The sequence below is a fragment of the Podarcis filfolensis genome, assembly GCF_964270895.1.
Source record: "Podarcis filfolensis genome assembly, chromosome: 8".
Lineage (NCBI taxonomy): Eukaryota > Metazoa > Chordata > Lepidosauria > Squamata > Lacertidae > Podarcis > Podarcis filfolensis.
Genome location: NC_139611.1, coordinates 57,775,195 through 57,802,714, shown reverse-complemented (window position 1 = coordinate 57,802,714; position 27,520 = coordinate 57,775,195). Strand labels below are relative to the sequence as shown.

At 44.3% G+C, this 27,520-nt stretch overlaps 2 protein-coding genes across 2 annotated transcripts; both read left to right on the top strand.

The window, feature by feature from the left end:
* Positions 1-823: 823 nt before the first annotated feature.
* PABPC4 (poly(A) binding protein cytoplasmic 4) lies at positions 824-16,726 on the top strand (the record flags this gene model as incomplete). The annotated part of the gene is made up of 15 exons (XM_083625216.1): positions 824-1,016; positions 6,086-6,279; positions 6,677-6,792; positions 7,231-7,370; positions 8,206-8,300; positions 8,847-8,984; positions 9,607-9,702; positions 10,593-10,865; positions 11,212-11,299; positions 11,877-11,996; positions 12,957-13,084; positions 14,358-14,451; positions 15,172-15,302; positions 15,760-15,858; positions 16,376-16,726. 14 exons carry the CDS (start codon positions 824-826, stop codon positions 15,844-15,846), a joined length of 1,893 nt encoding a protein of 630 aa, XP_083481342.1. The 3' UTR covers positions 15,847-15,858; positions 16,376-16,726.
* Positions 16,727-19,381: 2,655 nt separating this feature from the next.
* PPIE (peptidylprolyl isomerase E) lies at positions 19,382-26,962 on the top strand. Its single transcript, XM_083625341.1, has 11 exons — positions 19,382-19,491; positions 19,597-19,695; positions 21,126-21,169; positions 21,808-21,834; positions 22,272-22,353; positions 22,500-22,600; positions 23,155-23,278; positions 25,399-25,584; positions 26,483-26,625; positions 26,722-26,791; positions 26,828-26,962. Exons 1-10 carry the CDS (start codon positions 19,461-19,463, stop codon positions 26,788-26,790), a joined length of 906 nt encoding a protein of 301 aa, XP_083481467.1. The 5' UTR covers positions 19,382-19,460; the 3' UTR covers position 26,791; positions 26,828-26,962.
* Positions 26,963-27,520: the final 558 nt, after the last annotated feature.

Here is a 27,520-nt window from a genome sequence, read left to right as displayed (position 1 = left end):
GCCTTGCTGCCTCCCCAATTCATTGCCGCCCCTGCGCCTCGTCTGCAGGTGGTTCTCTTGCCGCCGGCGCCCCACTTTCCGCGCACTTTCTCCTCTCCTACCACTACCCTTCGTTCTCCCTCTTAATGACTGCCGGTCTCTCGCTTCGTCTTGATCTGCTTGGCCTTCTGTACTGTTTTCCTGCCCTTTAATAATTACTGAAGTTTTTTTTAAAAAAGAACTAAAGCCATACCAGGCCTTGGTAGATACATATTGTTGTCTTTTTAAACCAGATTTTATCTGTGTTGCATAAGTAGTCTTATAGGGGCAACAGCTGTTAGTTCTTAATTTAAAATGGCACAGGGTTATTGACCCCTGCTCCTAAAAAGTTACCTTTTTATTATCAGGAAGACAGGGAAAGAAGTTAATCCAGAAGTATTAAACTACAAGTTTAAAATACAATCCACAATTGCTCATTTTGCATGGGAAAGATATACGGGTTTTTTTTAAAGGCAGAATTGGAAATTTCATTTTAAAAAATACATTTAAACAGCTTTTTGAAACATTTCAGGTCCCTTAACTTAGTTTTCTGTACAAATTTCCACCCAAATCTGATTCAGTCCTCTTATCAAGTCAAATATTAGTTATATTTTTGAAATTTGCACTGCTTTTTTCTCTTATAGCTGCTTTCCCTTATTTTCCAATACTTTCTAGCATTTCTTCAGCCTTTCCTCTTAGCTCTGACCCCATTCCTCTAAAAGCTAGTGAAGTTTTTTAAAAATATATATATTAAAAATACTTTAAAAAAAAGTTTAACATAAGCATCTGGGCCTCTGAGTGAAAGATGAACACAGCTGCTAGTAGCTACCCGATGGCATCTCTGTATGTGGGTGACCTGCACCCTGATGTCACAGAAGCCATGCTGTATGAGAAGTTCAGTCCTGCGGGTCCTGTGCTCTCCATCCGTGTCTGCAGAGACATGATAACCCGTCGCTCCCTAGGATATGCATATGTTAACTTTCAGCAACCAGCTGATGGTAAGTACAGTATGGGGCAAATCAAGAGTATTTCTTATGGTATCCCAAAGTTTGCACTCTGCACACACCACTTGCTTCTCACCATTTCCTTCCAGCCACGTGGTCTCCCAGAAACAAGCACTGGCTGAAACTAGAGTTGTCTGAGCATTGCAGTCTACAGGGGAAGGAACTAAAGGAGCCTGCAGTTAGGCAAATGAGCCCAACAGTTGTAGGAAGTTGAGAATAAAAAGCAGTTGGAAGAGCTGCAGTACCCTAATGACTGATAACAGAGTTTTGGTGAGAGAGCATATTGTCTACCCTGGAATGAATACTGTGTGAGAGAAGCAGCCCTAATGTAATTATTTCATGTAAATTCACTGAGGAGCTTTCTGCATTGAAAAGCTGGATATAAATCAAATAGATAAATGCATGGGTACATCACCTGGACTTCTATTTTGTGGAAGCTCAACTTGAATATGATGGAGGTTTGTAGAGAAAATGAAAAGCATTTTCCGGTAAGTGTTTCAGAAGGCTGGCAGTCCATTTGCTACAGTGCTGTATAAATATGACTTCAAGCATGGGGGAATGTTTATTTTACAGCAGCATCTCAAAGCCCATGGTCACATGCTGCTAGGGAACCCCTGCAGGGCAAGGGGTCCAGCATATTTACGGTGCAACAAGTGCTGTGGTGGAACCTCTTGTTGCATGCCTACTTCCAACTGTTCATCCCCTTTCAGCTGCAAGTGAAAGGGTTGCTGTGCTTGCCAGCACATGTCTTTGGAGCACCTCTTCTTGCTATAAATAAATGCTGCCAAATTTGACTAGCTGGGCTGAGGTGCCACTTGAAATGGAATTCTTTTGGTTAAAGCAACACAACTGAATCTTCCCTTTCAACTAAAATCATGGTGCCTCCCCCCCTTTCGGCAAGTGATTGACAGTAAGGGAATGGAATGAGGGTAAGAGTCCTTGAAAATTTCAGCCATGGCTCACTCTTGGGTAGTGTTCATGTCTTGCTCAGTAGGTGCTTTCAGTACCACCTGCCTAGTAACGTGACCTGGAGTGTTGGTGGAAGCAAGCCGCCCCTTAAGCACTACTCGTGACAACCCTGGTCTGCATCATGCTATGATGCAATGGGCAGCTTGAAACACTAGGCAACAACAGCAGGTAGTCAGCCAGTGAGGGTTAATTTTTAAGGGTTCTGTGTAGTATTTTGGGCATACTTGTTGAGAACTATTTTTGGTAAAAGGGGAAACTTATTTGGGAAGGCGCTGAAATGAATTGATGGCGAAAAAGACAGCATTGCCTCCCCCTTGAGATGCAGACAGGTTAAAGGACTTCCGGGTTAGCGCCAACGACGAATGGCGGAGTTCCTCCGACCGGAGGAATGGGCTCCGTGGAAATTGGGTCTTCCCGCCGCGGCGAAGGCGGGGGCCCGCTAGAAATCCCAGGCGGAGAAGCCTGGGAACGTGGGGTTCAGCAGAGCACCAAGAGCGCCTCCCCTACTCCCGAGGAACCCCCTTTTTGGGGCTCCGGAGTGAAGTGGGGTGAGCAGCGCGGTGCTGCGAACCGATCGCTATTTCCATGGAGGGAAGCCGCGCAGCCATCGCCGGAGAGCGCTGACTTTTTCCTGATGACATTTGTACTCTAAATCAAGTACCCGTGAGTAAAAACGGAGAATTGGATCAAGAAAATTTATGAATTAGGCACAAAGCGGGAAGGTTTAAACAGGAAGTCCGCCTCCCATTTTTTGTATATAGACTGAAGCAAAGACCTTGCAACCTAATAGCCTGGAAAACTGCTTTAAAATTGGAAATTTCCTGCATTTATAACTAATAAAACCCTCTTGGAAGCAGGAGAAAAGGGGGGGGGGAATTGACTGTTCAATCCTGCAGGAGGAGAGTAAAGGAATTTAAGTTTCCACCGTCCCTAACCTGGGAACGGGGTGTCGGGACAGAAATTGTTTGAGATGTCCATTGATTGAAAGTGGAGTATTTTTGACAGATAGCTAAAGAGAAACAAATTAACTTCAACGCTACTTTCTGCATTTTTGTTTTTTAAAGAAACAAAGTATCTGAAAATTGAAAGGACTTGAAATCGAAAGTAATCTTCTTTGGTGGATACATTTTAAAATTGGATCAAATAGAAATTGTGTCCCCTAGAGGGAGCTTGTCAGTTTGTTGTCGCAGTTTATTTGTAGACAGCTGCGAGATTTGGATCGTGGGACCAGCCGTTTGACCTTCAGAAATGTGTTGGAAGGAAGATTTGGTGTCTGCCCTTGGCATGACAAATGTTCTGCTGGAGCAGCTGTGTGATAAAATGAACTTGATGCATGAGAAATTGGATTTGATGAGTGCAGTGGCCAGTGAATATGATTTAACAGAGAATAAAGAAGCTATACAGCGATCAATTCAGGAAACTGGCTTAACAAGGCAAGTCCAAGGGCAGATGAAGAAGGAAGAGGTAGTGATTACTCCTCAAACAACACAAATGGAGAGATCTAAAGTCCTGCAGGAACAAAAGCCACTGCGTTGGAAGATGGAACTTGGAGAGTGCTGTGAAGTGTTTGAAATCAAGGAAGCTTTTAACTCTAGTGGGACCATGAAACAGGTGAAGAACTATTTTTTGGATAAGGTTCCTTTGGATTACAAAGATGTTGACGGGGAGTGGGATGGGGGGAAGGGGCCAGTCTGATGAAGGAAAATGGAAATTATTACCGGGTGGAACCCTCCGGAGACCCACTCCCCAAGAATCTAATAATAGACAAAGAAGTGCGTAAGCACAAACAAGAACAAGAAAATCTGCAGAAGGGGCCTAGAAGAGACTTAAGGGCCTCAGACATTAGAACACCAGATTGATGGACTGGATGTATTGGACAGAAAGGACTGACACAATCCGAAACCAGGAAGAAGGGACCGTTGGATAAAAATTAGAGATACAAAGGAAAAAAAATTTTTTGTTAATTTTGGAATCAGTGTAATATAAATATTAGGGAATATGCTGGAAAGGAGCTAAATTGGCTTTAGTAGAAATGATTTAAGGAATATGTATGAATATGATGTAAACTTTGAAATTTTAAGATTTTTAAGATAAGATAAGGTTAAAGAGATTAAGGTAAATTGAATAACAGATAATATTAAAAGATAGAAAGTTTATGTTGAATCAACAAATAAGATAGATTGTTAAGATTAATTATTTAAATTAAAATTGAGAAACATGGGAAGAATTTGCTGGAATAACAATTTAAACTAGAATACAAAAAGGGAGGTGTGAGGAGGTTCAAGAAATAAGCAGATGAAAAGTTGTAATCTGAGATTTGTATTTTTCTTTTTTCTTTTTTGGTTCTTTTTGTTTTATTTTTTGGCTGTATTTTTTCTTGTTTTTCTTGTCTCTTTTTTGTGTTTATGTATGGATGAAAATTTGAATAAATATCATTAAAAAAAGAGAGATGCAGACAGTTTAATATTAATAAGGACATGCATTTTGAGGTATAGTCAAAAATGATGAGTGATTCATTAAATTAGCTAACTTTTTCCACTCAGTCTCCCTATATTTAGAATATCAGGGAAAAGAAGCCACAGGTGTTTAGTTCAATTTGGCCAGGCAGCTTTCTAATTTTGTAGGTGAGGTCTTGGTAAAGAAGGCATACGATTAGCTTCGTAAAGAGTACTTCTGGGGACATATGTGAAATCTTAAGCCTGTATTCATTCATTCTCTCTCCTGATTTCTGCTGCCCGTGCTCCCCCCTGCTTTACCTGGGCTCTTTTTTTAGGTGAGGCAGCCAGGAAAGCCCTGCATGGGTTCCTCCCCCACCCCCAGTTGGGACAGTTTTGCCTGTTAGAGGCAAATAGGTGGGTAGCATATCAGGTAGCACATTCTCATTCTAGCCTCAGGCTTGCCTGCTCTCTCCTTCCTGCTACTCACTTGGCGTGCAACTGAGTCCCAAGCCTCTGAATTTTATGAACAGGATCCTGGTGTGTATATGTCATCATCCTTTTAATATGCTACTCAGTACAGAAATAGAATCCTGAAGGAGGATTAGAGTGAGTTAAGGGAGAGTCTACATTGCTGAAGCTTTAGAATATGATGGATGTGATGCTCTACTTAGTTCGAGTAGGACTTCTCTGATTCTGTATTGGCATTTGGTGGACATACATAATAATGCCTGAATGGCGAAGAAAGCAGTGATGCTGAAGTACACATGGTAATACCAACTTGGTTCCAAGTCTTTTGTTCCTGTTTATAAAAAAAACCTGGCACTGGCAAGTTTTGGATATGCATCAAGCATGTTTCCTGCCTGGTTAGGGAAAATCTTTCCATCAGTATGCTAGTTACTACATACACTAGGTGCAGTATTTGCACTGTGCTCTTGGACCTGTCCATATTAGTGCTGATGTACTGAATTACCTGGGACGCGGGTGGCGCTGTAGTCTAAACCACTGAGCCTTGAGCTTGCCAATCAAAAGGTCGGCGGTTCGAATCCCTGCAACTGGGTGAGCTCCTGTTGCTCGGTCCCAGCTCCTGCCAACCTAGCAGTTCAAAAGCATGCCAAAAAGTGCAAGTAGATTAATAAGTACTGCTCCGGCGGGAAAGTAAACGGCGTTTCGTGTCCTGCTCTGGTGTCGGTGTTCCGCTGCGTCAGAAGCACCTTAGTCGTGCTGGCCACATGACCCGGAAAAACTGCCTGCAGAGCGGACAAACGCCAGCTCCTTCGGCCTGTAAAGCGAAATGAGCGCTGCAACCCCAGAGTCGTTCGCAACTGGACTTAACTGTCAGGGGTCCCTTTACCTTTACTGAATCACCTGCAGAGGTCATAGTATTGGCAATAGTCAGATGTTGAGTATTGCATAGATGTGCATGTACATAAATACACCTTTCCACCCCTTCTCCCAGTCTTCAGGTGGTTTGCTGCTTAGCTGAAGGAAATACTTTATTTATTTAAAATACAAATTATCAAAAAAAGGTTGCCTAAATGTGTGATGTGGTAGAGAATGAATGTCCAGAAGGTTGACATTATTTAGAGACACCTGCTTGTGAAGGATTGCTTCCCTTTTTCTCAAAGGACAGTCTTTTTATTGCTTCTCATCCTACAGCTGAGCGAGCCCTGGACACCATGAACTTCGATGTGATCAAAGGGAAACCCATCCGCATCATGTGGTCTCAGCGTGATCCTTCCCTGAGGAAATCAGGTGTAGGGAATGTCTTTATTAAGAACCTGGACAAATCCATAGACAACAAGGCACTTTATGACACTTTCTCGGCTTTTGGGAATATACTTTCTTGCAAGGTGAGACTTTTTATCTTCCCAGGATTCCAGGAAGATCTGCTTATATGTATTTTAACATATCATGAGGTAGTTTGGGTCTTAAATGCATGTAAAATGGAATAGGATTTTTGTGTGTGTGAAAGTTAAGTTACAATATGGAAATCTAGTAAAAAGATCACTTAAATGATCTGGAGACAAGAAGTTCTTGCCAGGTGTTCTAACTGCATTTCATTTCATTTCATTTCCTTGATTGGAAACTTTTCTTAGACACTGAACAACAGCTCTTGTGATTTCATTCACAATTTTGGTGCAAAAAACCTCAGGTTTTTTGAAGCTCAGTTCAGGTGAAGAGAAGTGAGCAACCCAACACCTTGGGGTGCTGGTACATGCTATTCAGTTCTGCCCAATTGCCTTGCAGGTGGTGTGTGATGAGAACGGCTCTAAGGGCTATGCCTTTGTGCACTTTGAGACACAGGACGCTGCGGACCGGGCCATTGAGAAGATGAATGGCATGCTGCTGAACGACCGCAAAGTGTGAGTGTCTCGGCCAGAAGCAGCGGCAGCCACCGCATGAGCCGTGATGCATCTCAGTATTAACCCACAAGGCTGCTGGTTCTCCTGGCCTAGCTTTGGCCTGCTGCCTCTCTACTCCAGGGCTGGTGAGTTTCCCTGCCCGAGCCACAGCCTACTCCCCCTGGCGTAGGGGCCTGCCCCTCACTTTCTGCCTCCCTGCTGCTGGGCTTAGTTGACTCCCTTCTGGTTTGCCCTGTTGAGTAGCACTGGGTGGGTGTTTTTGTGATGCTGCTTCCATATCAGGACTGGATTTTTCCGCTTGGTCGTTTACCCTATTTCTTTCTGCCCTTCTCACACCTACCTGCTGCCTGTTTTTTGTTGTTTTTGCTTTAACCTTTCTTTTCCGTTGTTGGCAGGGGAGTGTTTTTCATCTTAGCTTTTCTTCTTTTCCCCATCCAGATTTGTTGGGAGATTTAAATCTCGTAAAGAGCGTGAGGCAGAATTGGGAGCCAAAGCAAAGGAGTTCACCAACGTCTACATAAAAAACTTTGGGGATGACATGGATGACGAACGGCTGAAGGAGCTTTTCAGCAAATATGGTAAATATTCCAGCAGCAAGTTGTTAACATTCTGAAGCCATCATAGCTGGTACCATTTTGTTCACTCATTTTTGAACTTATCATCTAGGCTCTTGGGTGCTGTGCACATGAAGCTTCCTCACATAAGGACGGTCAAGAGTTTGGTTTCAGGAAGCCACAGTGATCCCTTACAGCTAAGCCAAAGGCTGAAAGAGCTGAAAAGATGCCAACAAAACATCCTTGAGTGCAGGGGGCCATTCTTCCTACCTTCTTCATTGCTGTTGCTTTTAAACTATCTGAACCTGGAGGGTGTTAGATATGCTGAACTGATAGTTTTTTTTAAAATATGTATATATAGTTTGTCATCATATTATAATGCTTCATTAACTAAGCTTTTATGTAATACATTGTTTATGACTTCACCTTTTAGTATTTACAATTCCCCCCGCCCCCATTTTTAACTGACTTTATTTTTGTTGTCGTTCTGGCTCTTTGGTTATTATCCATGTGCTCACTGGAGCAAATTGATATAGAGAGAATTGAGAACTTATTTTTCAGCACTTGGTGTCCTTTTTGAGAGCAAAATTGTTTAAATTCTTATGCGTGAGATTATCTAATAGTTCCTGGCAATAAAATATAATAAAGCAAAAAGGAAAGAAAGATTGCAAAGCAGAATAAAATAGGGTGTTTCTCCTAGGAGATATTGTAAACATTGGGTCTCAGCTTGGCAAATTTGAAGCATCATTGTTGAGTTGGTGTTTGGAATAATCCTTAGGCTACAGGTTTTCATTTTGAAAGCTCTTCCTCGAAATTTTGCTGTAAGCTACCTTTGCTAACTCTCTTCTTCTGGTAATAGGTAAGACTCTCAGCGTTAAAGTCATGACAGATCCCACTGGGAAGTCGAAAGGCTTTGGTTTTGTGAGCTTTGAGAAGCACGAAGAAGCCAACAAGGTATATGGGTTACAGTATATGCATTATCTCCTTCTGGATTGGAAAACAGGCATTCAGCAAATGTTTATGGGTGGCACCCAAACACAGAGCCAGTCTTATGCCTTGGAACTATTTTCCACTATCTGTCAGCTGTTCTCCTGCAACCACAAAACAAAGTGGTTTTGGACTTTAAAAGGTTTTATTTATGGTTAAAATATGGTGGTTCTGCAATTATTTTTACGGGTGCATATGAAAACAAGGAGCCCACTTTAGATTGGGGGTTTGGATGGACCTTGCCCTTTGCTTTCAGCCCAAAGGGTAGCCTCACTCTGGTTTGTTTCATGTAGCTTTGCATGTCTCCCCGTTGACTGATGGGGAAATCAACGCATGGCTATCCCTTTTTAATTTTTGGCAGAACTGGAAGATGTCTGCCACTACTGAGTGGATGAAGCATGCCAAATTTCAGATGGGGTCGTTAGTCCAGGAGAAGAAATAGGAGTGTTAATAAGAGTGTTTGTAACCAGTTCAGTATCTTAGAGACATTTACTCTTTTGAAATTCCTTACAGGCAGTGGAAGAAATGAATGGAAAAGATATCAATGGGAAAATGGTGTTTGTGGGCAGGGCACAGAAGAAAGTGGAGCGCCAGGCAGAGCTGAAAAGGAAATTTGAGCAGCTAAAACAAGAGAGAATCAGCCGGTATCAGGTAAAAGGAATATGCTCCTGATTTGATTAGGTTTCTAACATCGCACATTTGTGGGGTGGAACCGTTATGGTGTGTTTTGTCTTAGATTGCCATCTGGGCTCTGTTCTCCTTGTACATTCTCTGTTGTGTCAAATAAGATGGACACTGTCAAATTAAACAGTGACACTTAGTGGGATTGGCCACGTGTGAAGGTTTTGGTTCCATGAGTAGCGGCTATCAGCTGAAGGTCCTGTTTGAGTAAATTCAATAATTGGATGGTAGTAACAATACGTGGGTTGTATGTAGCATAGAAGAAAGTCAATTCCAGGGAAGGGGGCTGATGTGAGTTGCATCTGAATCTTTCCCGCTCCTTGCTGTGAGGTGCAGGCCCGGGGACATGTGATGCTAAAGCAATGCGGAGGAAATCCAGGCAAGTTTATGTTCTCTTACAAGAGACTTGCCTCTACAACTCTGTAACATTTCAGGGGTTTTTTTTGCCTTCAGCAGGTGATGGAACATTATTTGTTTGTAAAGATCAATCAGTACGTATTGGCTTTGCTTGTAGTTTACTGCTTGTAAAGATGAATTATTGTCCCCTTCTGCATTGTTACCATGGCATGCCAATTTCTTCTCTCTGTTTTAGGGAGTTAACTTATATATTAAGAACCTGGATGATACAATTGATGATGAGAAACTGAGGAAGGAATTCTCTCCTTTTGGGTCTATCACAAGTGCCAAGGTAAAGACTGGATGGAATTTAACAGACACAGAGTAAGGCTTCATAACTGAAAGTCCCTCAAAAGTAGGAACTGTTGAGGAATCTGCCTAAGGGTGCAATCCTAAATATATTTAGTTAAGACCTGCTGAACTCAGTGGGACTTAATTTCAGGTAACCTGCTTTGGATGGATCTTGTCCATAAAACAAACTTTGTTTGTGCTATGTGTTGAAGCCTCTGGCTGCAAGAGGATAGTGATAGCTTTGCCTCTGATGATTGTATGATCCATGCTGCTGCTGTTGTGAGAGGGTTGCACCTGAATCTTTCCCAGGCCTGGCAGAATATGTGTAGGTCTGGGGACACATGGTGCTAAAGCAATGCAAAGCAAATCCAGACAAGTCACTTCTCTCTTTGTTGAGGTCTTGTCTCTACAACTTTGCAACATTGGGCTTATGCAGGGCAGTTTCCTGGGTTAAGTTCAGCGGTGCTATGCAAATCACATGATGAGGCATAGGGGTACCTCAGGTTCTGCCATTTGGGTGTTAAAGCCTGCAGTGGTCCTGTGGTGGTTTTCATCTACACTGTTAATTAGCAAGTGATAGAACAGGGATAAAGTTACCATCCATGTGTGAACTAAGGGCAGGGAGAGGGCTGGCTGGGGTTATTGAGCAAGCCTGCTTCCAAAGTGCTATTCTTATATGTTCTGTTTGTGGTTACAAACTTATCCCTGGCAGAAAGCCAGTGGGCAGAACCGTTTGCAGAGTGGTGTTGCATGAATTCTCTTAACAATGGGGCTCCTCTAACATTGCCATCTTGAGGTGTTCCCCCAGCTTAGGCAACTTGGCGCAGCATCAGTGCAGAAAGCATGAGGCTTTCTTTCCCTGTGTTGCTTTTAAAAACTACCTTTGTTTAGGTGATGCTGGAAGATGGGCGAAGCAAAGGGTTTGGCTTTGTCTGCTTTTCCTCTCCGGAAGAGGCCACCAAAGCTGTAACGGAAATGAATGGGCGCATTGTGGGCTCCAAACCACTATATGTTGCATTGGCACAGAGAAAGGAGGAGCGGAAAGCCCACCTCACCAACCAATACATGCAGCGCATTGCTGGAATGAGAGCCCTGCCTGCCAATGCCATCATCAATCAGTTCCAGCCAGCTGCAGGAGGGTATTTCATGCCAGCTGTGCCCCAGGTAAGTCCCAGCAAAAATGGGTTGTGGCTCTTCAAGGATTATAGCTACTCTGTCCGAAATACTAGCTTTGATACATGATCCGTCTACGGTATATTAAACTACCTGAAATAAGCAAAACTATCACCTTTTAAAATTGGTAGGTTCTTGGTCACTGGAGAATGAAGCATACAGGATATTTCCCCCCACTTTTCCTGTGAATTGGGGGTTGGAACATATGAACGGGCATTTAAACCTGCTTAAGAACCATTTATCAAGTTGTTTTGAGACTTTTTCCTTTGTCTAAAGCAACTGATAAATGTTAATAGTAATTTTGCAATGTGACTGCATGCCCTGCTCTGCTTTTCAGGCTCAGAACAGACCCACTTATTATGCACCTAATCAGATGACTCAGATGAGGCCTAACCCACGCTGGCAGCAAGGAGGGAGACCTCAAGGTGAGCATGAAGGAGCCACTTGGACCTTGGAGGCAGGAAACCTTTTTTTTCTCTCTCTCTCAAGGGCCACATTTATCCTTGGCCAACTCTGGGGGGTCACATTTCGGTGGTGGGTTAGTGTGGCCATCCCACATTCTCACATGTGAAGACACCACATGTATACAAAAAAAGGAGCTGTCCTGTGCAGATCAGCTGAGGAAATGAAGTAGGGAGGGGGCTGTTTGCATCCCCATCAGGCTGCTGAATCCACCCACCCTGTGCTGTATTTGTTTTTTTCTTTTTTGCCCCTACAGCCAAAAATAGTCTTGTGTGGCAGGGGGAAGAAACATTTGCTTGGGGCAGCCTTATCAGCCCCTGAGCCAGGAGTTGACCATCCTTGTAAAGGCAGTCATCTCCTTTTTTGATCTACCAGGATATGGTAGCCTGGCAGAAACTGAGTGTCACAAATGTCTAATCCCTGTGGTTGTCCTTGCCACAATTTAGTTCAGTAGTATTGTCCTACTGTGATTGACCAGTAGCTTTGTGCTCTCTTATCTCTCTGCCTCCCCCCCCCCAAAAAAAACCCCACACACTCCAGGCTTCCAAGGAATGCCAAACACTATGCGCCAGTCTGGACCAAGACCAGCCCTACGCCATCTGGCTCCAGCGAGCAATGCTCAAGCCTCACGTGGCATGCCTGGTGCAACCCAAAGGGTTGGTAAGTGACTGGACTTGCAGGGTTTTCTACTGGTTTATAGAAGCTGATTTGGAATGTGGATAGAAGGTAGATCATTCTGTTTTCTGGTGTGTGCAAAGAGTGGTGGGCTTCTGCTGCCCATTCCTTCTGAGGGCACCTGATAGCATTGCATGACACTGACAGTCAGTAAGGTAGATGGGTCTGTCTGTAGACATTTTGGTAGCAGAGAGTTTTAGTCCCTGCACTTAAAGGTAAAGGTACCCCTGCCTGTACGGGCCAGTCGTGACCGACTCTAGGGTTGCGCTCTCATCTCGCTCAAGAGGCTGGGAGCCGGCGCCGTCCAAAGACACTTCCAGGTCACGTGGCCAGCGTCCTTGCACTTAGTTGATCATTAATTTTGTAACCTGCCCTTCATTCCCAAAGGAACCCAGGGTGACAAAGAATTGACAGATAATAGCCCCAGTTTCAAATAAACTTGCTTAGCAGGACTAGGATTGGGGACACCAGGCTCAAATTCTGCACTCAGCTGTCAGTCACAGTCTCAACTTGCATGTCACATTAAAGTTAAGCCATAATTTAGAAGAATCTGCATGTTAATGTGACTGAGCAGCATGCACCAGCAAATCGTGAACAGTGAGCCACAAACAAACCTTGGTTACCACTTCTCGTTGGGAGGAAACAAGCCATGAGCCCAGGTTCAGACAGTGTGACAGCTACACTGCGGCTCGTTTTGTCAGCAGCAGGGGAGCAGCAGCACAGGAATGTGTGAGAGGCATGCGTTAGCATGCTGCTCATTCCTATTAAGCCATAGTTTGCTTTACAATCTGGTCTAATGTGATCTGCAGTTTACTTGTGAAGATAAAGTGAGGGTAGTGGGGCTATGTTGTCTTGAGCTTTTGAGAGGGAGGTGTGATACTGTTGACTTTTTTTAAAAAAAAACCTGATTCTCCATTTTGTATCTCTTTTTTAAAAACACCCTAGGGGTTCCTGCCACAGCTCCAAATTTAGCGCCTCGACCACCTGTAGCTGCTCAAGCTCCAAGGGCTGTTCCACCATACAAATATGCCTCCAGTGTCCGCAGCCCCCACCCAGCTGTACAGCCTTTGCAGGTAGCACAAGAGGCTTCACATGGAAACATCAGTGTTAGACTGCAGGGAATATCTGTGTTCTGATTTTTCCTCTATAGAGCTCAAGAATGTCATGGTCAGGTCTTTCAGGCTGAAACAGTGTCTGTGTTCCTTTCATGCTGGTTCAGACCTGCTTTTCTTAAATTTAATGTGGCAGATTGTTTTCTCCCCTTTGTTTGCAATGCAGCATGATTCTGAATCTCAACCAAATCTGTGGTCAGCAGGCAGTTTAGCAAGCATTCTGTATGTAAGCAACTGTTTCTGTTTTGACATTAAAAAATGGCATATAATTCAGACAGTTTGCCATAAACATGTACAGTCTGGGCAGAAATCAACAGTCCAGCTTTGTGCAGGGTAACTGAGTTAACCTAAAGAAACTCCTTCAGGTGCTTGCTCCACTAGCTTCAAGGGAACTGTGTTCTGTCTTTAGCATAATAGGACAGCGTGAATAAAACAATAAAGTGAAGTTACCTTGGGACTGTTGGTGCGGGCAGACTACTGCCAACATATAACACTGAAGCTTAAAAGCTTGCAGTGGCTGTCCCATGTAATTGTGGGACAAAGTCAAGGTTTCCGAATTTACAAGGCCCTTTATATGTTGGGTCTAGGATATCTTAAAGACTGCCTGATTCCTGACTCATCACAGTTCTTTAGAGAAGTCTCTGTTAGTGGTTCTTGATGGCTCAGATGTATGGCTTGTATCCACCAGAAACCATTATGCAGTACTGTGGCCCTTCCAGCTGAGATTAGACAGGCCCTCCTCCGCTTGCCCTGTTGAACTTCAGGCACTTGACATTTTATGGAAGCATTTTATGGAAGCTCTGTTTTCCCAGCAGCCCCTTCCTGCTGTTGTATTAAAGAACCTCGCTGATAAAATTCAGGCATTTTCTCTTACGTCCCTGGTTTCAAAGTTTGAGGATTTTGAGAGAAACTTTCTCCCCAAACTATTCAGTGTGTGTTAATATTTGATTATGTAGTTCCATTCCCTAACTTTAACAAGTTCTTTCCAAAACTAAGATAGAGTTCTTGTAAGGATGATATACTACTGTTGTGAACGTTTTAGTCAAAATATGACTTCTAAAAAGAGAACTTTTGGCATATAATTCTTTGATAAGTTTATTGTTTTAAAACAAACGAAGAACCGATTCCCTTTTCACTTTTTACTGTGTTGTTTTATTTATTAAATTTATATACCGCCCTTCATCTGTAGATCTCAGGGTTGTTCAAAACATAAAAGTTTTCTTCTCTTTTACAGGCCCCTCAGCCTGCTGTTCATGTGCAAGGACAAGAGCCTTTAACTGCATCTATGCTAGCTGCTGCCCCTCCCCAGGAGCAAAAACAGATGCTGGGTAAGCCAATCCTTTCTGTCCCTCTGAGATTTGGGGCACAAGTGCCATAGGCAAAATCTTGTAAAAGCAAGTTTGTCTACAATATGTTAAGCACATGTGTACAGAAGTGACAAGGTACATAATAGCTTAATATCTTACTTCTCAGATTGTAAATGATTATCTGTACTGGAAAGCCATAGATTTTACTTTGGTGGGGTGGTGGGCAACTCCCATGTAGAGCTTTTCCTCGGAAGCTTCATAGAGGACCAACAGAGTCTTGTGTGTTGATATCCCATGGCACTTAATATTATGATTTAGGAAGATACCTGCTTTCTGTGTTGATCTCCAGTCACGGTCCCTTTAACACAGTTGATTATATTTCTGTGCTGCTTATGTGTATTATATGTTACATGACACCTGTGGCATCAACTCCCTACTGAAGGTTCCTTGGGTTAGTTGGAGGTGGGGCAGCACAGGTGAAATGGAGTCTCTCACCCTTCACAGTTCTTCCTCTGGAAACAGCTCCCTTATGAAGGGAGGATGGGACAGGGCAGGTGCAAAAAGCCATTACTGTACATGCTGGCCAACACAGTGTCTCTCACCCATCATCTAGCTGACTGGGTGGTACAGAAACTCAAAATACCTTCAGACTCAAGGATCTCTCCCCCCCGCATTGCCCTGGCTGTGTGAGCCTGAAGTTGACATCCTTCCTCTTGACTGGCTTAACTTTTGCTTCCCTAGGAGAACGTTTGTTCCCGCTCATCCAAGCTATGCATCTCAGCCTTGCAGGAAAGATCACAGGAATGCTGCTAGAGATTGACAATTCAGAGTTGCTGCACATGCTAGAATCCCCAGAATCCCTCCGTTCGAAGGTAATGGCTCTCCCCATTCTCTTTGCCGCATACATTCAAGGGGGAGTATCCTTCTTTTTAGGGACGCGGGTGGCGCTGTGGGTTAAACCACAGAGCCTAGGACTTGCCGATCAGAAGGTCGGTTGTTCGAATCCCCGCGACGGGGTGAGCTCCCGTTGCTTGGTCCCTGCTCCTGTCAACCTAGCAGTTTGAAAGCATGTCAAAGTGCAAGTAGATAAATAGGTACCGCTCCGGCGAGAAGGTTTTCCGTGCGCTGCTCTGGTTCGCCAGAAGCGGCTTAGTCATGCTGGCCACATGACCCAGAAGTCGTACGCCGGCTCCCTCAGCCAGTAAAGCGAGATGAGCGCCGCAACCCCAGAGTCGGCCACGACTGGACCTAATGGTCAGGGGTCCCTTTACCTTTACCCTTCTTTTTGCTTTCTTGGGTGATAGTGAACCTGGTTTCTTCCTGTCCCAGGTGGAGGAGGCTGTGGCAGTGCTGCAAGCTCATCAAGCCAAGAAAGAAGCTGCCCAGAAAGTGGGCATAGTTGCTGCTACCTCGTAACTAGGGAGGCTGGTAAGTATTCCAGCTGGCCTGGTTCTTCTCTTTGCTCACCGCTGTCACTTGCCTTTGAGAGCGGATATGGAGAAGCTGTGGATCTTTCTGTCTTGTATGTGCCAAAAAGCTGCATCAAGAAAGCAAGTATGGTTTGGTTCTAGGCTTACCCGATAAGGATTACTTGTCTTCTGTTTGCAAAAATGAATGTTAAAATTGTCCCAGGTTCCGTGGGCTATCATTACATTCTTTAAAAGACCAAAATGTTTGCATAAAGATTCAGTTGATAATCTCAAGTAATTACTTAAAATCAGTAGAGAATTTAACTTTAGCAGAATTCAGGGTTGATTCCTCCTCCCCATAACCTGTACTTCACCTTGATCCATAATTGCTTTGCAAAGTAACCCTAAAATGTCTATGTTCTTCTTAAAACCTGTGAGGTGCAACAACATACAGAATTACACTGTCTGAAGAGTGGGTAACTAGAAAGAAATTGAGGAACTAATTCAGCATTACAGCATTCTTTCTCTCTTTATAGGTTGTAGAAAGCCAAATGAGCCCCCTGAAGAAACCACCTGAAGCTGTTTAGAAAATAACATTATACTGCACATTTCAATATCATGCAACATAATTCATTGCCAGTGTGTAAAAAAAGTTAATATGCCTTATTTGCAAAAATAAAAAAATCCTCTACTGCTTTTGGTTTCCAAGATTTAAATATGCAAGTTTTCCTTCTTGAAGCCAGGGTTGCAGCTACCTTGTCTTCCCATGAGCAGGCACTTACATTTTTCTGACTGAACATTTTCATTTGTGGTTCTTGGTTTTGCTCAAACAATCTTGTTTGGAAAGTCTGGAAAGTGTTATCAATAAAATAATTAAAATATTTCAAGTAATTGCCCGAGTCTTCTTCAAGCCTCCTGATAATGTGGCCTCCAGGTTTCAAATTATTCTGAGTGCAAACCCCTTTAGGTAGGAACCCCGGTGAAAGCTGGGTTGAAGTGAAGGAATTATATACAGTACAAACACTGTTGAGGGTGAGTTGCTTTTGCTTCCCCTTATTTTCATGTTGCCACACAGCACCAACTTGATTGACATTAGCATTCTATTTTCAAGGCTGATATTTATGTGGGTAGTATAATTGTGATCACAAGCTGAACATGAGTCAACAGTGCAGTATAGCTTCTTTTTTAAAAGCCTATGCAATATTGGACTGCGTTAACAGAAGCATAATGCCCAAATCTGGAGGAGAAAAAGTTCCATCAGGATGCGGCAGAGGGAGAGATTAGAAGCAGGGGTATTCTGTTGGCTCTGCTGAGAAACCAGATGCATTTTGGCTCTTTCTCAACTCTTACCTAGCAGTAGCCATTCCACAGGCTACCTGAAGTGCTTCTAGCCCACCCAGTTATTTTAAGAATTGGTAACTGCACTAACTTTTTTCCTCCTCCCTCCCTCCCCCTTTTGTGTCGTGTCTTATAAATTGTAAGCTTGAGATCAGGTACAGATGTGTTTTACTGACATAAAGCTGGTCTAGGAGTCCACTTGATTGTGTGTCAGGCCACAGGTGGAATACTATTTATGGGCCTCACATTTTAAGGACACTGACATGAGTGTCTCCAGGGGAGGGTGAAGACGGTGAGGCACCTGGGAACCAAGTCATGATTGAAAGAGCTGGGAGAAGGTTACTGGAAGATGTAATAGCAATCCTCAGTGGTCTGAAGAGCTCTCATGTGGCAGACTAGAACTGTTGGCTTAAACATTACAAGAAATTTCCTAATAGTAAGTGCTGATGAACAGTGGAACAGTCACATATTGAAGGAAGTCAATATGTGTATATGTATGTAAAGATTATTATGATGGCATGGTTTTCCTTGTAGGCGTGGGTTTTTTTGCTTTGTTTTTCTTTTTTTGGATTTTATGTTTGTGATTTTTGTTGTAATTTTGCATTGAAAATAAAAAAAATTAAAAAAAAGAACAGTGGAACAGTCAGTCTCAGGAGGTTTTGGGATCTCCCTTGCTTGGAGGTATTTAAGCAGAGGCCATATACCTGTTAAAATGTTGCAATTTACTCCCTGGATTGGGATTAGATGATTTCCTAGTCCACTTCCAGCTACCAGCACTGCCAAGGCTGCTTGGGAAGCCTCTATTTTAGCTGTTTTGGGACTACAACTCCCATCGTCCCTAGCTAGCAGGACCAGTGGTCAGGGATGGTGGGAACTGTAGTCCCAAAACAGCTGGAGGGCCAAGTTTGGCCATGCCAGTGTAACCTGAGAAAAGATACCCAGTCTCTGATATTTAAGACCTAAGGAACCACAGGTAGTTCTGCATGCCTTACAAATCTGTTTCTTTGTATCAGACCACTATGGAAACTGCAGAGGCCGTTCAGAATCTTGTTTGAAATATAGCTCAGGACCCTGCTATTTTAAGAGGCAGAGGAATCCTATGGCATGCCCAAGCTCTCCTGGGTGAGCTTATTAATAGCTCTTCGGATCCCCACCTATGCATTTCAACAGTGAACAGATACTTTGGGAAAGAAATCAGTTGGCTACAGCTTAGGAAACACTAATGAAACTAACATTCTGTATTATTCTGTTCCTTTTATCATTATAGAAGACAATTGTTCAAATGATCTAAGTTTGTTTGTTCAAAAAAGATACGCAAGAGGCGGCGACTGGGTCAGACCAAATGCCTCTCTAGCCCAGTGTTCTGTTCCCACAGTGGCTGACGAGATGCCTCCAGAAAGCTCCAAAGCAGTTGCCCTCTGGAATCTGAAGGTAGCATATAGCCATCATTACTAGTAGCCATTGGTAAAATTGTATCCTGTGCATTTTATCCAATTTCATTTTAAAGCCATCTTAAGTTGGTGGCTATCATTTTCTGGTTTCCATACTTAGCTACCCATCTTAATTGGTTTCTAGTATTGGGAGAGGAGGAAGCTCTATGTATTTTCTTTACCACTCATCTCCTTCCTTAGCTGCCTTTCCCCCCTTTCTCTGAACTAGTCGCCCTGCTGTCAAAACGTTTTTAGCTTTGCTTGTTAGGAAGGTGCGCCAATCCTGTGTTTACATTGGCGGCCTTTTTCTGCACCTTTTCCAGTTATGGGTTTATTTGTGAAAAACGCAGTAATAGTATTTCATAGGCTGCCAATGGAAACATCTCTCCCTGCAGGCATGAACGGCTGCCTGTTGGGCCCCGGGTGCCCCACAAACTTTTGCCTGTACCTGCTGGTGATACAGAGTCAGACTCCGGACCCCTCTAGCTCAGTGCTGCCTACACTGATGGGCAGCGGCTGCCCAGGGTTTCAGGCAGGGCGCTTGTAGTCCTCATGGCTTTGATCACAAGGGCCGAAGAAAATCGGAACATGGGAATCCGCCTTATGCAGACTCTTGGGTCCCCCCCCCCAAGCGCAGTACTGTCCATGCTGACTGACAGCAGTGGCTCTTCAGGATTGCAGGCGGGGGTCTTGGTCCCGCCCACCTGGCCCCCTCTCCTCTAGGGCTGGGCACAACAGCGCTCCGCCCTGCCCGAGGAGCACCGTTGCAGAGCGGCTTCCTTGGGGCGAAGGCGCGCAGCGATGACGTTTTACTTCCGGCGAGGAAAAGAGGATTGTGGGAAAGGGAAAAAAGATGGCGTCTACCAAGAGGGTGCTCTATGTGGGTGAGTGAGAGCGCGGGAGGCGGGGAAAAGGGGCGGGGAAGGGGGAAGGGGATGGCGACCCCCGGGACCCCCGACTTAAGCGCGTGGCCTTGGTGCGTCTTTCAGGCGGGCTGGCGGAGGAGGTGGACGAGCGGGTGCTCCACGCAGCCTTCATCCCTTTCGGCGACATCACGGATATCCAGATCCCCTTGGACTACGAAACGGGTGAGGAGGAGGAAGCGGGGGGCGCGTGGCTTCGTAGCTACAGCAGCAGCAGCCTCGGGCGGCTTTCTAGAGGCTTTGGACTACAACTCCCATCAGCCCCGGTCCAAAACCTGTGGAGGGAGGAGTTCCCGGCGTTGGGGAAGGCTGAGCTGGAGGGCGGGATTTTTCTCCTGCATCTTGAGCCGAGAGAGGATTCCTGCAGGTGGTAACTTTGCCATGCATGGCGTACGGGGATCTTCTCTGCTGCAGGGCTAATGCTGAAGGTGCAGGAGCTCTATCACGGCCTCCCTCGGCATGCAGTGATTCCTGTTGCTTTGAAAAGCGTTTCCCTCTGGCGTGGGATATGTTTCTTCCCCAAATCCCTGCTTGTCCCCTGCAAGTGAGTTTGAGAATGGTCCCTGTGTGTTAGGGTGTGCAGGATGCCAGAGAGGATAGAGATCCTGCACCTTGAACAGTCGTGTAAAAGAGGGGAAACCACACCTGGCATGAGAAGCCGTGCCTGTTGAAATGGCTCCGTTTGCACAACTGCTCAAGATGCTGGAGCCCTGTCCTCTCTTGCATCCTCCTACTGGAGGTCTACCCATGGAGAGGAGCGATGCTTTGGATTCCTAAGGAAATACTTGAATTTTTAGGGCACCACATTACATTTGATATTGTATGCCTTAAGTGGGGACTCCTAATAGCAGGTGGCCTAGATGCTAAGACTTTTTCCAAACTGTGACAGAGGTGAGGTATCCTTAGGTTTAGTCTTGACAGCATAACATACTGTACTTGTTCTCAAATGAGACTCATGAGCTGCAACTGTTCATCGTAACTCCTGAATGACCTACTGAGTTCCTCTTTGGCTTTTTAGCTTCTGGTGTATGAGCTCCATAAACATTTTTTCCATAAATGAAATATGAAAAAGAGTGTACCCAATGTTTTGCACCATCTATAATAATTTCACTCCACAGTGTTTGTTAATTATTTAATTGCGTTCTGTTCCAGACATTTCGATCTTAGATTAGTTCAAACCCATCCAGATGGGCAGAGTATAAATAAATTATTATTATTTATTTAGTAGTATTAGGAGTTTAGCTCTGAATTCCTACTTCAGCATGATGCAGATTGGCTTTAGATCTGTACTTACAAATTGATCCTGACAAAAAACAGAACTTCTTATGGAGAACTTTTAGTCCATGATCTTTGTGGTTTCTTGCTTCCTATATTCTCTGAGAAAAAACAGCATCCAGGTGGTAGAATGAAAGTGAATTTCTGAGCACTTTACTCCTGTTCACTAAATGGTCTGCTAGTAACATGCCATTAATCAATTGGACGGGGCTTCTGAAATGTCAGTGTGAGACATTTTGCTTCTCTTTGCAATCTTGTGTTGATGTTTTTTGTCTGCCTTGGAGCCTTTGAGTGCTAACTTTTCTCTTGTATTTCTGCAGAAAAACATCGAGGTTTTGCTTTCATTGAATTTGAGCTGGCTGAGGTGAGGAATAGCAGAGGGGGGAGTTTTGAGGTGGATTTTCAGATTTGTTGAACTTTTCCTCATCCATTTTCCCTCACGTTTGCTGAACTGCTGGTGGGGTGGCGGTGGTTAAAAAGGGTGCTGACTTGGGTAGTGGCTGGGTTTAATCAAAGAAGGAAGGGTTGGCCATTAGATAATCAAGGCTTTTGAGGGCAGGGGAAACTTCTTGATTTTCCAGGAATATTTTTATAGTTGCTTGAATAATTAAAATTGAATGAGCAGTAGAGAGTAAATGTAAATGTATCTTGGGTCAGAAAGCAGTGTTTGAAGGCACCCTTAGGATTACAGTGGAACAGAAGCTTGTATTGCTTAACCATGCAGAATCATGCCTCTTCCTCATTACATTCCTGTTGCTTCAGTTAAATTTCAGAGCATGCAACTGTTGAAACTGAATGGGCAGAATTGTAGACTGGTGTTCAAAAGTGTATTTCTGTCTTTGTAAGCCTGTAGCAATAATGAGCCTGACTATCTGCTGCTTCTTGTGGGTCCTAGGAACAATTTCTCTCTCAAACTTAATACTTCTTGGGATAGGGACACCAAGCTGGAGTGAACTAGATGAGCAAGTAAGCACATAGTAAAATCTATATTTTTCCTTTTAGGATGCTGCAGCCGCCATTGACAACATGGTAAATTGATCTTACTTGCTTTTCTGGAACGTTCAAATGATGCCCCTGCTCTGGATTCCATTTCATGGGAAGAAAGCAGCCAAGACACCTTGGGCCACCCTTCTGGGGTGCTTTACACAGCCTCCTCATGCAAAAATGTTAGTTTCAGGTGGCCTTTGAGAACTAAGAATTGAAAGATCTGTTATCTCCTTGCTATTCATTGGCCTGATTCACACAACACTAAACCAGCTGTTTTTATTAATTAATTTATATACCACTTAATTGGCAAAGTGACTTCTTTGTCACCCAGTGGGTGTGATCTTGGGCTAGTTGCTTCCTCTTAGCCTAGTCTACCTCACAGGGTAGTTGCGAGTATAAAATGAAGGGGTGCTGCTCTGAACTCTGGCAGAAGGGTGGGATAAAAATATGTCATTAAATAATACTGTCCCCCTTTCTAGAATGAATCTGAGCTCTTTGGGAGGACTATTCGTGTCAACCTGGCCAAGCCGATGAGGATTAAGGAAGGATCATCCCGCCCAGGTGAGGCATGGAACTGAGATTGGTGCCACAAGCCAATAGTCTTAGCTATTGTGTGTGAGGAAACCATTGTATTTTATACCTTGATGGCAAAAAGATCAATACTAGATTCTTTTTTCTCAAGAGCACCTTCTGTTTCTCTTTGACAGTTTGGTCAGATGATGACTGGCTGAAGAAATTTTCAGGAAAGACGCTGGAGGAGAATGTGGAGGAAGAAGGGGCAGAGCCTGCCCGATCAGAGACCCAGGAGGTACATAGGCATTACCTTGGCTTGTGGTGGGAGCATGCAGCGCTCTGTAGTTGCAACATCTTTTGGGGGACATAACTATTGAGCCACATCTACACAGGGGGCTTCTTACTAATAATCTGTTTCACTTGCTGAGCACTTTCAGTCCCCCTTAAGTTGCAGAGTACCCCTGCACAGTTTAACCTGCACAGCCTCTTTGCCTACCTGCACAATGGATGGTAGTGTTACGCCAGTGCACACCAGGTTGCCTAACAACTGAGTGCAGTTTGGAGGCATGGCATGCTCTTCTTCCACATCACACACACCTTAAGAGGGGTTTCTTTGCTTTCAGAGGTGGCAAAATTCACTTAGAGATCACAGCAGCAACAATAATAATAATACATTTATAAAGTGCTTGGAAGTATTTAGTTGCTTCCTGTACATTATCACAGTAATCCTTACAACAATCCTGTTAAGGCTGGTCACATAGAGATAGCGGCTTTGCTGTGGTCGCTTTCAAACTAATGGTTGAGGCGACTAGGGTTTTGGACTTGGAAAAAGCTCTGTTTTTCTTCTAGGGTGAACCACCAGCAAAAAAATCAAGGGCAAACCCCCAGGTTTACATGGACATCAAGATTGGAAACAAGCCTGCTGGTCGATTGAACATCCTGTTGCGATCAGATATTGTACCTATGACCACCGGTAAGAAAAGGCTCCTTTTTGTACAGTGACAGGTTGGAAACCCCAGATTTCCCCCTGTAGTATTTCAGATCAATTGCCTAGATCCGCCTCGCTCTGCTTTTTGAAGATGGAGGACAACATTTCAGCACCTCACCCTTTCTTTCTTAAGAATTCCTATAGATGGCAGGCACTTGCTGATATCCAATGTTCATTGCATTCAGAGTGGACCCATTGATTTCAGTGGGTCTACTCTGAGTGTGACTATCATTAGATGTCACACAGCAGCTTTGAAGTAACATCTGTAAGCTTCCTTTGGCCCTGGAGATTTGATTTCAAGTAGTTACATGTTCTCTAGCATTGTTTCTTTTTATCCTGGGCTGCAAATCCCTCTGCTTTCCCAGTTGAACATAAGACTGAGTCAAAACAGAATAATTTTGTCTTTTCCTGCTTATCCATTAATGTTCTGCCATTTCCTGAAGCAGCATACTTACTCCCTTATTTTCCTCCTTGCTCTGAAGTGAGCTAAAGAAGCCCCTCTCCTTTACTGTGTTCTGCATCCTTTGCAAACATGGGAAAAGGCCATTTTACTTGTCTCGTTTTCTCCTGCAGTAGAAGTACTGACATTATTGTTTATTTCTACATATATTAGATACTGTTGCTTTGTTTTTAATTTTTAGAATTCAGTTGGAATCATTTTTACATTATCAGTGTAGTCAGGGCTTTTTTTCAGCCAGAACTAACCAGAACTCAGTTCTGGCCCCTCTCCTCTCAGGTGGGTGCCATTGCCATTATCGGAGAATAAGTGAGGTGTTCATGGTGAGTTCAGACACCTTTTTTCTAGAAAAATAGCACAGAGTATAGTAGAATTATTCTAAAGAAGACTGAAGAGGCTGAACTATTACCTCATTCAGCTACGTTTTGTTGTATGAAATGAGGCTGTTTTTGTAGCTGTCATTAGGCCTGGGCGATATATTGATATATTGCCCGGGACCAGTATGAGGGGTAGACTGTGAATGTGGTTTCGCTAAGCGGTATATCGCTAGTGAAATCTCCACTGCTCCCTTGTCCCGCCAGTGCCCAGCACAGTGAGGGTGAAACAAGCTGCAGCTGGCCACTGGAAGAAGTGGAACTCAGAGCTGTGGCGCAAAACTGCCATCGCGGTCTGCCCCTTATGCCAACGCAGAGGGAGAACCAGCTTGTTCCTCCCTCCGAGTCTTTAAACCGCTTGGCTGACAAGTGCACGGCTACCTTCGCCACAGCCAAGCAGTTTTAAAGAGCCCCCAACCTGCCAGTGGCTCGTGTGAGGCAACATCGGTGTGGAGGCTCCGTTAAACTGTAACCGCTGGCGGCTGAGCAAGCCTTGAGCCTTCTCCTGCTAGCATGCATGGGAGTGGGAGGCTTTGCGCTCCCTGGCTGAGGTGTGCAAATAAGCCCCCACCCCTCCGGCATGCGCGTGTGTCAGATGGATGGGGATCTTGCTCAGCCGGGGGTCAAGAGTCTTTGCGCTTTCTGGCTGAGAGGGCCATGCCAGCGAAGGTGAAAGGGAGCCCTGACGACGGAGTCTGCCAGGTTCCGTCGCAGTGCTTCCTCTGTTTTTGGGCAAGGGAGGGTGCGAGCAAGCAGCCTCTTTCTCATAGGAAAGGGAGGCTGCTTGCACCCACACCCACACTCTTGCTGGCGAAGCTAAAGGATCCCTGTGATGCCTCCATCTTTGCCGACAAGGAGAGGGCAAGCAAGCAACTTCTTTCTCCCAAGAAAAGGAGGCTGCTTGCCCGCCCCTCACACCTTGCTGGCAAAGGCGAAGGGAGCCTTGCAAACGGAGTCTGTCAGGCTCCGTCCCAGGGCTCCCTCCATCTTGGGGAGTGGAGGGCTAGCTCAGCTGAGGGGATGGGAACCTTCACGCCCTCCAGCTGAGCAGTGGGCTGGGGCCAGCTGCATTGCTGAAAGCACCTCAGCTGCTGCACAGAGAGAGCTGAAGTAGTCTCAACTGGAGCCTCGCAGGCTGGGGCCCATGCAGCTCTTTTCAATTGCGATGTTGGGTTGGTGATGTTGAAACCTAGTATCGCCCAGCCCCAGCTGCTATAACCCCCTTCGTTGTCCTCAATTTTGAACATTTCTGTTTTGACCCTCCTGGATTGCAGAGAACTTCCGCTGCCTGTGCACACATGAAAAGGGCTTTGGCTTCAAGGGGAGCAGCTTCCATCGTGTCATCCCTCAGTTCATGTGCCAAGCGGGAGATTTTACCAACCACAATGGCACTGGGGGCAAATCTATCTACGGGAAGAAATTTGATGATGAAAATTTTATCCTGAAGCACACAGGGGCAGGTAAGTAACAAGAGTTGCTGGGGTGGAGGGTGCACTTATTTGCCCTTCAGTTGGTCAGGCAGTTTGGAGTTGAGGTTCTCTTGATCTTTTGACTTGAGCCTCCTGCTTTAATTGCTGTGTTGTTTTGAATTATTTTATCGTGTATTTTAGTTATGGATGCTTATATTTTAATATTAGCATAACCACTTTATAATTTGTAAATGACTTAGAAGCCTATTTTGGCAGATGCATACATTAATGAATACTAATAATATCCAGCAGGTTTGTGCCAAGTCGGAGCATTCCCCAGAGTCTGCTCTTTGGTGGTGCAGGGATAGCTGGGGTGGTGTTATCCTCCTCCCCTTCACTCCAACCAGCCACCACCATCAAATAGTCAAGTGGGCTTCCTAAGGCCATCTTGCCCAAGACACCTGGTCCCCCACTTCTTGCATTGAAGCTAGCTCTGCACAAAAGAATCCAGGTTCCTCAACACTGCTTACTGCAAATGAGGCAGAATTGTTTCTTTTACTTAGCTTTATTCTAAGAGTGTTAGTTTTTACATAATCTTCCAAATTTCAAGTTTCCAGGCAAAGAATTGAAGGAAGTGGTAGTTGTTAGATTTTGGGGCGGGATGGGGGGATATATTGCAAAAATGCAAAGTGTGAAACATTTATATCTCCCAAATGGTGGTAGTTGGCTTTTTAAAAATATATAATTAAATGCAGGTTTAGAAGATGCTACAGGATCTTCTAGTCTTCCAAAGCTGGAGGTGCAGGAGTTCAGTCTCAACTCCTTGTCTTGTCTTGTCACCTGTTCCCTTTTCCTCAATTTGTTATAAACACACACACACACACAGAGATAGATTTTTTTATTCCAGATTTGGAGGAAATTCTTAAAAGGACAGCTTGTGTCTTTGTAGGTTTGCTGTCCATGGCCAATTCTGGCCCCAACACCAACGGCTCACAGTTCTTCATCACATGTGATAAGACTGACTGGCTGGATGGGAAGCACGTGGTCTTTGGAGAGGTGACGGAAGGAATGGACGTGGTGCGGCAGATTGAGGTTAGAAAGCCAGAGGGACTGAAATGTCCTGGCACGTTTTTATTTCTTCCTTTAACCTGACTTTAACATCTGCTCCTCTCTCTCTTTATTATAAAGGCCGAAGGCAGCAAAGATGGGAAACCAAAGCAAAAAGTTATCATCTCGGACTGTGGTGAATATGTGTGAATGTTTGTGCAAGCAGAAGTGAACTGGAAATACCTAACGAAATGAGCAGAGCACCACATCACTTGGTTACAAAAAGTGTATTTGTATGTCCTTATTGAGATCTGTAGATTCTAAAGAAATCTATTTTGTACAGAACTTTTCCTCCTATAAATAAATTATAGCTATTTTTTTACACCTGGTCTTTTAAGAGTTTAGCTTTTTAAACTTTCTTGCCAGTTCAGCCACGTTTGTCTTTCTGAACTACAATTAGAACTTTTTAGGTTAAAACACTATAGACTTCTCTAACCGAACTCTTTCATCACAGGAAAAACCCTCCCTGAGACATTGCAGTGTCCTTTTCTGGACATTTTCAAGAGATTGAAAAGGTACTGTGGAGATTCTTCAGATCTAGGAAAACCTGGCTCAGACCTAATGAGACCTGGTGCAGTTAGTTGACTTCAATAGATGTTTGAGGCCTTAACTTTAATATCCCAAATCTACAGTGAAGCAGTTTGTCTTACCAGCCTAAGTCCTGTGCCCAGAAGATGCCAGCATGGCTACCTTGTCACCACTAAATCTGGAGAGCTGGTGGTTACATTAATATACAGTGGTACCTCGGGTTAAGTACTTAATTCGTTCCGGAGGTCCGTTCTTAACCTGAAACTGTTCTTAACCTGAAGCACCACTTTAGCTAATGGGGCCTCCTGCTGCCGCCGTGCTGCCAGAGCATGATTTCTGTTCTCATCCTGAA